The sequence below is a fragment of the Melanaphis sacchari genome, unplaced genomic scaffold (assembly GCF_002803265.2).
Source record: "Melanaphis sacchari strain LSU unplaced genomic scaffold, SCAv2.0 Contig176_pilon_pilon, whole genome shotgun sequence".
NCBI lineage: Eukaryota > Metazoa > Arthropoda > Insecta > Hemiptera > Aphididae > Melanaphis > Melanaphis sacchari.
Window position 1 is genome coordinate 3929 of NW_020270828.1, and position 11711 is coordinate 15639.

At 31.0% G+C, this 11711-nt stretch overlaps 3 protein-coding genes across 3 annotated transcripts; all 3 read right to left on the reverse strand.

Moving 5' to 3' along the window:
• Nucleotides 1–626: 626 nt before the first annotated feature.
• LOC112592455 (jerky protein homolog-like) lies at nucleotides 627–2171 on the reverse strand. The gene has a single exon (XM_025336507.1). The coding sequence runs from the start codon at nucleotides 2169–2171 to the stop codon at nucleotides 627–629; it is 1545 nt and encodes a 514-aa protein (XP_025192292.1).
• A 2093-nt stretch (nucleotides 2172–4264) lies between these two features.
• On the reverse strand, nucleotides 4265–7238 carry LOC112592453 (protein ALP1-like). Its single transcript, XM_025336504.1, has 4 exons — nucleotides 6854–7238; nucleotides 6297–6558; nucleotides 4988–5109; nucleotides 4265–4905 (listed from the first exon to the last, which is right to left on the reverse strand). The coding sequence occupies exons 1-4, from the start codon at nucleotides 7236–7238 to the stop codon at nucleotides 4265–4267; spliced, it is 1410 nt and encodes a 469-aa protein (XP_025192289.1).
• A 2352-nt stretch (nucleotides 7239–9590) lies between these two features.
• On the reverse strand, nucleotides 9591–10721 carry LOC112592454. Its single transcript, XM_025336505.1, has one exon. It carries the CDS (start codon nucleotides 10719–10721, stop codon nucleotides 9591–9593), a length of 1131 nt encoding a protein of 376 aa, XP_025192290.1.
• Nucleotides 10722–11711: the final 990 nt, after the last annotated feature.

An 11711-nucleotide genomic window follows, 5' to 3' on the forward strand; every position in this document is an offset into this window, starting at 1 on the left:
GATTAAAAGGCAATATTAAGTTAAGTTTTAAGTCGTGGAAAAACGTGACACGTGTCAAATTGTATCATCTATTGTAAAATGCGCTCAGTGGCGCTTGTCCCGTTGTTCGGCCGAGCACTTCAATTCTTGACCACATTTAGTGAACTAAATAAAATTAATAAAGAGTTAAATGTAATTATTGCTGTAATAAATAATTATAATTATGAATTTATGATTATTCTGATACAAAATATTTACTTAATTTCTTATATTCTTACATAACTCATAATTAGGGCTAGGGACTTCATTCCCTAAAAAACCTTAAAATATGTATGCATTTATGCCTTTAAAAATTACCAAATACAGTAGAGCCTCGATAGTCCGGACGAATTCAGACCGAGCATCGTCCGGATTATCGATTTTCCGGATTACTGGTGGTTTTTCAAAATTATCTACTCAAATGACTATGATTTTATTTTTAATTTCACCATCTTTATATTTATTGCATTTTAAATTACAAGAATATTAATTAAATTAAATTAAATTAAAACTAAACTAATGAATTACAAAAAAAAAAAAAAATGTTTAAAATAACATGTCTGTAGAATTTAATTATAGTAATCGGTAATTTTTTTCTGAATAATACTTTAAATTTTCATTTCAAAAGCGAGTTCTCTTAATCGACGTACCAACAAAATATCAGTGCTATCCACGTTCTCATCTTCTGCCCATTGCAATATAGTATTCAGTGCATTCACAGCTTCTGAAGGAGAAACTTTACTTGTAATGATTGAGCCACTTTCATCCTCGTCGTCAATATCATCCTCTTTTGCTGCAATTTGTAAAATTTGAACATCAGTTAAGATTTCATGATTCGTTAAATCTTCGTCTGCGCCACGGCAAGCCCATTCCTGTGCTTGAGAATCAGACATTTTATTCGTACATGTTTCTTGTATCTGGTTTATGAGCGTAGAAATTTTAATGTCATCGATTTCAACAACTTCGTCGATTTCATTTTTTGCTTGGAAAGGAAGCAAGTGTTTCCACGATTTCTTTATGAGCATTGGCGGGACTAATTTCCAACAATTTGCAAGACTGAAAACTACGTCTTTTAAATTTATGGCCTTTAGAGCATCAACAAGGTTTTCACCATGCAGCGGATCAGTAAGAACATTAACTAAGAGAGACTTACGATAGTTTAATTTAATATTCTGAATTACATTTTGATCCATCGGTTGAATAAGCGCTGTAGTATTAGGAGGTAAAAACATTGCAAAAATGTTGCCATCTTCACTACGTAATTCTTCTGCTGATGGATGTCCAGGGCAATTATCTAACAATAATAAAGCTTTTGGAGGTAAATTTACATTTAAAAGGTGCTCACGAACTACAGGAATAAATAGTTTTTGAAACCAGTCTAAAAATAAAACACGAGTGACCCAAGCATTTTTTTGTCCACGATAGCATACGGGAAGGTTAACTGATTTAAACGCACGTGGTTTTTGTGCAGTCCCAATAACGAGCAAAGGCAGCTTATGAGTTCCACTTGCATTAGCACAAGGCATGAATGTTATTCGAGCTTTAATAATTTTTCTCCCAGGGGCGTTTTTCTCATGACTTGATGCTAATGTATGCTCTGGTAACATTCGCCAGAATAAACCGGATTCATCAGCATTATAAATTTGTTCTAGGTCCAAATTGTTTTCATTTATGACTCGCTGCAACTCATTTCGAAATGGTTCGATTGATGCTTCGTCACACGAAAGTTTCTCACCCGTTATTTTAAGGTGCCTAATACCATGACGATGTTTAAAATTGTCTAGCCAACCTTTACTAGCAGTGAAACCATCTTCCTTCTTTGTTATTTCACAGTGAAATAAACGTGCTTTTTCGCAAATTATTTCACCACTTATCGGAATGTGTTGTCTTCTCTGTTGCATAAACCACATAAATAAAGCGTTTTCGAGGACAAGATTTTCCGACTGTTTTAAAGTTTTACGTGAGCCTGAACCACATTCAGTTGTGCTGACAAACTTCATAATTTTGTCTTTATTTTTTTTTATGTCACCAACAGTTGATTTACCTATTCCGTACTTCTCAGCAATTATACCATAGTTCTGGCCATTTTCTATTAGCTTAATTATTTCAATTTTTTGATCTAAAGTCAAAGTTACGTGTTTACGAGGAGCCATTGTAACAAACAAGAATAATAACCACTCGACAAAAAAGAAGTAAACGAACTGACCATCGGGTATCGATTTATTATGTACTTATGTATGTATGTATTAGTCTTTACTAGGAACAGTAGATAATTTGTCGATAACAATATCTTATAGATTAATTGGGTTGTGGGAATTCTCGTAAAATCTATTTACGAACAAATGGAATTTTGCCGTCCGGATTACCGCGTTCACCGGATTATCGGGGGTCCGGACTATCGAGGCTCTACTGTATGCTATTAAAATATGCACTAAAAAAAATAAATAACAGTATTTAATAAAAACCTTTTTATTTTAATATGAATACATAATTAATAAAATTTTAATTTATAGTAAAAAAACTTGTCATAATAAATAATTGATTTTCTTCTAACACCCGAGTTCTAGTCTAAAATAAAAAAAATACTTTTTAAATTGAACATGTTTGTAAATTGTTTTAATTAATATTGTATTCATTACCTTGAGCATTACATTGAACTATGAGATATTTTTTCAAGTTGGAAAATTCGAATGACCTCCTGTTATCAGCCAAAATATTTTTATACTTTGAAAAGGAACGTTCCACGTCAACAGAACTGATTGGTGCAAACTTAAAAAACGGAATATCACCACTACTAATATCTGTTGGCAATCCGTCCATAGATTCATTTTGTCCATTTATAATGTCTGATATTTTTTGTAGTTGCACAAATCCAACATTTTTTTCCATAACTTTTTGGAATTTTTCATCAATTGCCTTAGCTTGAGCGCATCCACCAACTTTTGCTGAATGTATAGATTCTTTTGTAGTTTTAATTATTTTAATGGATTCAGTAAGTGACATGCCTTTGGTTTCAAGTCGAGTGATAGATGTAGAAATAAATCCATAATTTGACATGATAAAAGCTAAATTTGCTTCCAAATTATTTGATTTTAAAATTTGCTTACATTTTTTGATGGATTCTGCATCGTTTTCATCAAGCATATCAATAACTTGTTTAATTATTTCAAAATATTTACAATAATATAAAGCAGCATCAATCCATGTACCCCACCTGGTTAAAATTGGTTGCGGAGGTAATGGAATATCAGATGCAACAGATTTTAATGTTTGAATACGTGACGGTGCCTTAAGAAAAGTTTTTTTCACATTAGATACGAGTTGATCGACGTTTTTATACTGGTTTCTTATTTCTTCAGCAACACGATGAAGCCCGTGTGCCAAGCAGGTTACATGAATTATTTTAGTGTACAAATTTTGAATCGCTTTGCCGGCCTTAATCATGTAAGGCACGGCATCGGTTACAAATAAAAGCACTTCATTGTATTTCACACCTTGTGGCCAGAGCAAGTTCATTGATTGGTCAAAAAGCTTAAAAATGGTCGAATGGTTTGATTTTTCTAACTTTTCCGAATTCAACAAAAAATACTACCCGGATCGTCTACTGTAAGGCTGGGGTCACACGAGCGTTGAAAGAACGGACGTTACGACGGACGTTATAACGTCCGTTGTTGAATTATATGATTTTACTATACGATGGTCACACGCTTGACGTCCGTTGGATTTGCCATCCGTTCGACGTTGGTAACGTCCGATACATGCTACGACGGACGTAAATAGCGCTTATCGGACGTCGTAGTTTATTATTAGATATTATTGACTCGGTCACACGATCATTGTTTTGACGTACGTTAATCGTGAAAACTGTGAATTTTTCTGTGGAAAATATTTAAAAAAATACTTGAAAATGGACGTAGAACTATTAATAACAGAAATAGAAAAACGTCCAGTTATATGGGATGTAAGTGACGAACTGTATAAGGATAGAAATAAGAAAAATGATGGATGGATGGAAGTTGCAACTGTTGTATTTGAAAATTTTGGTGAAAAAACTAAAACAGAACAAAAAGTTATTAGTAAGTACTGACTATATTAATTTATTTTCATATGATATTAATTAAATGATTAATAAATAAATAAGTTTAATTATAATATAATATATATGTAATATGTATACTGGATATACAGATGAACATAAATAATATTTTAAATTTTTTCATTCTGCCATGCCACTTGTCCTAATTCACTATTGAAATAATTTGTCATTTGCATCCCGATATCTGTTATTAGATCTGTTTACGTTTAAATTATTATCTAGTTCAATATCGTCCATACCAGTTACCATAAGAGAATCTTCAAATTCATATCCATCACGTGCGCGAACAAAATTATGCAAAACACAACAACATTTGACAATATCAATTGCTAATTCTATATCAACATCTATTGCGCGGTGAAATATTCTCCATTTATTGGATAAAATTCCAAACGCACACTCAACATAGCGTCGAGCACGTGAAAGTCGATAGTTGAAAATCCTTTTATTGATTGGTAAACATTTTCCTGCATATGGTCTTAACATATTTGTAGATAACCCAAACGCTTCATCGCCCACAAATGCATATGGCATAGGTATCTGAATACCACGTATTAGATTAGGTTTTGGAATGTTTAGTGAATCATTTTGTAGTTTCTTATATAAAGTTGAGTTTTTAAAAATTGTAGGGTCTGAATCTTTGCCAAATGAACCAACATCAATAAATGTGAAACAATAATTAGAATCAACCACTGCTAATAAAACTACAGAAAAAAAATGTTTGTAGTTAAAATAATGAGACCCACTTCCATGTGGTTTGATAACTCTAATGTGCTTTCCATCAATAGCACCTATGCAATTAGGAAATTGTGCACGTTGTTGATAACCTTCCGCGATTTCTAACCATTTTTTCTTCATTTGGTGTTGGTATACATTCATTGTGCATAACTTCCCATATTTGCGAACACACTCTCCGTATAATACCACATAAAGTCGATCTACCAATTCTATATTCGTAGTGTAAATCTTGAAGACTGTTTGTACTACCCAGGTACCTGCAAAGGGAAAACTTTGATAAATATAGAATTACAAAAATAAAATTAACCGATTACTAAAAGTATGTTATATAGACCATGGACGTATAGTATGTTATGCATAAAACTAAATCCTGCATTTATTATAATTTAATACATCTATTATAGTGACCTACTAATTGGCTGCTAAACAGCAGAGCGTTACTCACTTGTTTTTTTCTATTTGTTTTACACAATACAAGATCTTATATCAAAATGGAGAAGTGTACGTGATAATTATATTCGTAGTTTAAAAAAACAAGCAGAATGTAATAAGTCTGGAAGTAGTAGAAAAAGAGTTCAACGTTATATTTTTGAAGAACAGCTTTCATTTTTGAAAAAAAATAGAGAACTTCGTCCCACTACGAGTAGTATTCAATTAGAATCGAATGAGGAAGATCTTGATGCAACGCAATTGTCAGATAACATTAATGTAGTAGATGAAAGTTTAATATATGATAATATAAATAATACAAATAATGCAGAAAAAACTATTTCGACACCTCCACCAATTAAAAAAAAGAAAATTAATTTAGAAGAAAAACTTGCTTTGTTTTTGGACTCGAGACAAAAAAAAAGTAATGAACCAAACCAAGATACTAATGACGAGGACCTAAACTTCTATAAGTCAACATTACTGTTAGTTAAGACATTTAACGTAGATCAAAAAATGCAATTTCGTATTCAACTCATGCAGCTTCTACAACGAATAAAACTAACCAATAATGTACCTTCATATTTCCAACCACCTGGTCCAATTTTTGACCCCAATTCTGGTGTATCGATATCTTCATTAAATCATAATTATAACTCATCTATGCCTATGTACCCGTCTACAATACAACACACTCCAATGTACAACTATGACGAATTGTCACGAGGAAGTATACCTAACACAACTTCACCATTATCGTCTAACAACTCCGTTACTGGATATTTTAGTCAGTTTTCTCCAGATGAACAAAACACGTCTACAAGTAATATGTAAATTTAAAATGATACATAAGATAATGTATATAATTTTAATTTTTTTGTTAATTAAATGCTAAAGAATAAGGATTACCAATAAGCATACTAAAAGTGTATTGTTATTTTATTTTTAAATTTTTCATTAAATATAATTTAAAAAAAATGCAAATATAATTATTTATTTTGTACATATCACGTACCTCAAAGTAACGGCCAACATCTCTTCTGCTGGTATCGCAGATCTCATAACTGTATCTTGACGCATTATTTTAGACTTAATTTTGTTGAATAGCTCGTTAAATGTACTTTGTGACATGCGAAAATAATTGAAAAATTTTTCATTGTCAGCTCTTAGCATGTTGTAAAGATTGTAAAATGTACCACTTAACAATCGTTCACTATTTATTGGATGAACCCACCATCTTCGATTCGCACGTTTTTTTTTTCGTAATACTCTTATAGCTGAGTATACAAAAATTGCGGTGTCTAAATCGTCCATTTTGTAAGATGTGAAATTATCGACTGACGTTTTACGTTCATGTGACTAGGGTAGTGACGTCCGTTAAGATTTAACGTCCGTTGCAACGTCCGTTCTTTCAACGCTCGTGTGACCCCAGCCTAAGAGTTCCAATTATAACGTTGGCAATAAAGCGTCCTTCTGCGTCAGTGGTTTCGTCTATCGAGACCCAAATTTTTTTTCCGTCAACACAATTTTTAATTTTTTCAATTGTTTCTAAAAATAAATCGTCGACATAACCTTTACGGAGAGTGGCTTCTTTCGGTATTTCTTTTTTAGTGTATAGCTCCAAAAATTCTCGAAAATGTTTATTTTCCAGTTTATACAATGGTATATTGGCTGATAACATCGCTTTACATAAGTCTCTATTAAAATCGTTTTTCTTGGAGAAAGACGTGGATACAAGTTGCTGAGTTTTAGTTGGTTTCAATTGTAGTCGATTTAAACCCTGGATGTATTTTGCTGTTTTAATATGTTGAATAACAGTAAATCTTTTCTCAGCACTAACTTTAATGTCACATATTTTACAAAATAAAACAGAGTTATCTGCCAAAAATATTGTTTCACCGAATTCTTTAATAAAATTGTTTAGCCGATCATAAGCTTTAGGCTTTGGTCTAGACATTTTAATTATTTTATTAAGAATTCACGCAAATGTACGATACTTTTAAAAAAGAAAATATCACGGCACGAAAACACGATACGAAGAACGCACAACAACAACTGTCTACTAATCAAAAATAAAAATATCACAGAACGTCCTGTCTACGGGATTATAAATATATGTCATAATTTCATAGAATGTTATTTTGGTAATATTATCGGTTATCGCCTATCGGAATCACTTGTGAAGTATACCATTAAGGCCATAGTCCATAAATAACAATGGGAGCGTTCGGCGAGAAAAAACAACAATACTAATTTTATATATATATATATATAAAACCATAAAATTAATATTTCTGGTCTAGGAAATCGATCTAAATTTAAAATTGTTTGTATAAAATATTTATTTAATTATAAAACTACCATTTTCATATTAAAAATGCTCAAATATGCACTTATAATTAAAAAATGGTCAAATATGCAAAATATGCAACTATAAATTTTAAATATGAACTCGTATTACCATGAAAAAACATGCAAACTCCTAGAAGTCCCTAGCCCTAATGATTACAGTTTTCATAGTCTGAGGGAACGTTATTCTCATTACAGCGATACCTCTAATTTATTACGTAATAATCTAAAACCATTATCAGAATTATTTAATCTTGATCTAAATTTTGATTGTATATATTAATGTTTTAAAAAAATGATTATATTATTATTTAAATTATACTTTTAAAAATAATGTTTTTAATAATCTACATAATAAACTATATATATACATTTAAAAAGAAAAAAGTGTTTTTTATTTATTTTTTATTTTTAGTTTAATTATGAAAAGATCAGTAATCACAAAATACCAACGTATGAATACGAGTGGAAGCGGACTGATCGAAATCGAAAGGTTTAAAAAATGTTCAAAAACGTTCATTATAAAGAACAGTCAAAAAAATGTGGATTATAAATTATTTTTTAGTTATATTTTAGATAAGCTTATTTTAAAGTTAAAACAGTCATCACAAAAAACAGCAATCAAATTCAATTTACATGTTGATGCTGTTTATGAACGTCCGGTAACCCATGATATTCAAGATATAGCTTTTAAATCATCAAATATTTTAGCATGCAATTCATCTGATTTTACAAGTTTACTAAATAGTATGTCCAATAAAATATTAACTGAGGAATCAGAATTTATTGCAAAAGGTTCAGGTTGGTCTCTTGTATCAATAGATGGGTTACAGTTAAGAATTAATTTAGTAAACCCTCTAAAAGGGAGTTCATATATTGATTTACCGTTATTTCTAAAAGAAAAAAAAGCGATTGTTAATGTTAAAAACAGGGGCGTAGCGAAGCCATTTTTTTAGGGGGGGGGAAACTAAGTCCCTTTGGCCGACTAATTAAAAAAAAATTGTATATACATGTATAAAATATGTTTTATTTTTATTTTTTTATGTTAAAATATTGTCAGTGTTCTTACTTTAATATTAAAAGTTAATAACTTTTTAAACTTATTTATACTTTGATAAACTTGAGCTTTAGAGAATGAACTTATAGAAAATAAAACAATGGATATTATTAAAAGTTATTAAATGCAAATTCTTCTTTTTTTTAAAATTGACCATTGCTTAGCAATAATATCTAACTTAACATCATCTATTATGTCTTTTTCCGAGGAAAGTAACAGCAAATCGCTTAAACGGGAGTCACTCTGGGTTGTCCTTAAGTAATTCTTTACCAATTACAACTTACTAAATGAACGCTCATTTCCAGCAACAGTTACTGGAGCCGTACATAATAAACGACACATTCTATTAGCTATAGGAAGCATTTTATTTGTTTGTTCCGAAACAGCAGCTACATCTGAAACAGTTTTCACTTCTTTACATTGGTCATAAAGTACTTCTAACTCAACCTGTAAATGTAACGGGTCTACAACAAATTTTTTAGGTAAAAATGTCATTGCATCTTGAATTCCAGTTTCAGTTAAGTTATTTCTTGATACAGGGGGATTGAACAGATTATATAATGGTTTAATTGTACCAATACAACTTTCTAAATGATTCTTCATCAGTGACGCGAGCTCGTCCAACACAGATTTATACTCTTTCCTATAAAATGTTTTAAATGATATATTAGCCGCATTATCTCTATTGTTATCAAAACGCTTAGGTACAAGTCGGCGCCTTTGCCGAACTATAAATTCTTTTTCAGCATCAACATCAAAAGACTTCAAAAACGCAATTGAACTATTTATAAGGTTATCCATACCATCTACGTCTGAATTAATAATGTTTAATGATTCTAGAGTACTTGACATAAATATGATTGCATCAGCTATGTTAAGTTCCATTGATTCGAGACACTCAGTTTATAACTTCATCTTATACATAACATTTTTCATGAATGAAATACTTACAACAAAGTCTACGGAAATTAAACGTTTTGATAAAGAATACGCTGCATTTCTGGTAGATTTATCAAATTTGTCCTTGGTATTTGTTATCTCATCTAAAACTTCAATAATTATATTAAATGATGACCAAACAGACTTAATTGCCTCAGCACGTGCTGTCCATCTTGTCTTCGACAAATTTCTTAGTTTCAATGCAATTTCAATATCAGCTAGTTTATTCAGTAATGGTGAATATCGTTTTGTACTCGAAGAAAAGAATACATACAGTTCTTGCATTACTGAAAACATATCGGATATAATTATACTAGCTTCACATCCATGTTCAATGAATGTGTTAATTCTATGAGCCTGACATGGAATGTAAGGTATTTTTCTACCTAATATTTCAGTTAATTTTTGTTGTGCACCATTAAATACTCCTGACATACTGCTGGCAAAATCATACGACTGAAAAACAAAATTATCAGGATCCAACTCATTCTTTTGCAATGTGTCTAATATGTCATTTGCCATTCCTACACCAGTTTTATTTAAGGCTTCGCGGACTTCTATTAATCTTTCTTCTGCTCTACCTTCATTATTGACGAACCTTACAACTACTGATAGCCTATCTGTATGTGACAAATCAGGCGTTGTATAGGCCATTACAGAAAACTGACCGAATTCCTTAACTTTAGCCCTAATAATTTTGTTCACTGATGACGCAAGGATGGTTATGAACTTGTTTTGAGATTGGGGACTCAAATATGTAGAATGGTATGACCGATAACAAGAATCATCTAGCCATTTTTTTAACAATGGACAATGCCTAGAAAGTAAATACGTAATTTGTCTAAAGTTTCCATTTTCATCATCGTCTTTTCCTCTAAATGCTAAACCTTGTCTAGCAAGGGTTTTGGTTACATCCAGTAAAATACATATTACTTCTTTATGAAAACTTTGATTGCTCTCTTCCTGAATTTTTTGCTCACGTACTGTTTTGTCTAGCATAACATCAATGTTATTTGATTTTTTCATGTAATTGCAATAATCAGTTAATGCAGATTTGTGCGCTTCAGAAGTGAAATGTTTCTGTAATTTTCCCATTTTGTTTAAACCACTGGAGCCTTTCGTTTTTTTCCACCCAGTCACGCCGATTTCATTCCAATATCCCTTACATTTTGACGACCAGCTACATCAGGAAATAAACTGCAAACAAAACAATAAGCTGCATCTTTCACCGTACTATATTCCAAATGTGGGTATTCGGTATACCAAGATGGATTAAAACGATGTGCTTCTCGCTTTGGGTAAAAGTTTAATTTTGGTTGATGTGGGCCTAGCATGATTAGGTATTGTCTTTGATTATCTGAAGTTATTTTAGCTCTGAGTCCTGGATCATGATGAACTTTACTACTAACAATATCTTTTTCGGTGATATTTTCTGAAACTATATCCATTTGTGTCATTAAAATATTGCATTTGTCCATTATAGAAGAGGAAGTTTTAAGGATGTGTTTTATAGCATCTTTTACTTCAATTACAAATTTGTAACTATTTACAACTTCAGCTTCATAAAGTTGATGAATTATTGGTTTACACATATCTATGTAATCAATTAAATGTTTAAACTGACCAGCACAACTAAAAACGTTTCCTGTTAAATCTGAACATTCTAAATTTGTTTCTGAGCTTTGATTAGGGAAATCACATTGATTAACTTCATTGATGACTTTTAATTCGCTCTCTTTTTGTGTTTCATTGGTTTCCATAACTTTAATTTCAGAAATATGTGCATTATCACTTGTCTTGGTAACAGATATTGATGACTCGACATCGGAGGTTGGACTTAATTTTGAGTTACACTAATAAAATCATTCATTGGTTAGCTATTGTACAAAATAAACTATATTTGCTTATAAAGCTTTTAATAAAACTATTAACTACATTATCAAAACTCAATTTATAACTAAATAAATAAAAAAATAAACAAATTCCCTGTTTTAGAACTAAGCTAAGATAACTAATATAACAATTTATATTTAACCCAATATTTTTTTTAAGAGCAAAGTATTAGTTTAAAAATAATTATATTTT

Coding starts and splice junctions, on each gene's coding strand:
- LOC112592455 (XM_025336507.1), bottom strand. CDS start 2,171: ATGGCTCCTCGTAAACACGTAACTTTGACTTTAGATCAAAAAATTGAA.
- LOC112592453 (XM_025336504.1), bottom strand. CDS start 7,238: ATGTCTAGACCAAAGCCTAAAGCTTATGATCGGCTAAACAATTTTATT. Junction 6,559..6,853: donor AGAAGCCACTCTCCGTAAAG/GTTATGTCGACG, acceptor TTGTATACTCAG/CTATAAGAGTATTACGAAAA. Junction 4,906..4,987: donor GGAAGTTATGCACAATGAAT/GTATACCAACAC, acceptor CTAATTGCATAG/GTGCTATTGATGGAAAGCAC.
- LOC112592454 (XM_025336505.1), bottom strand. CDS start 10,721: ATGGGAAAATTACAGAAACATTTCACTTCTGAAGCGCACAAATCTGCA.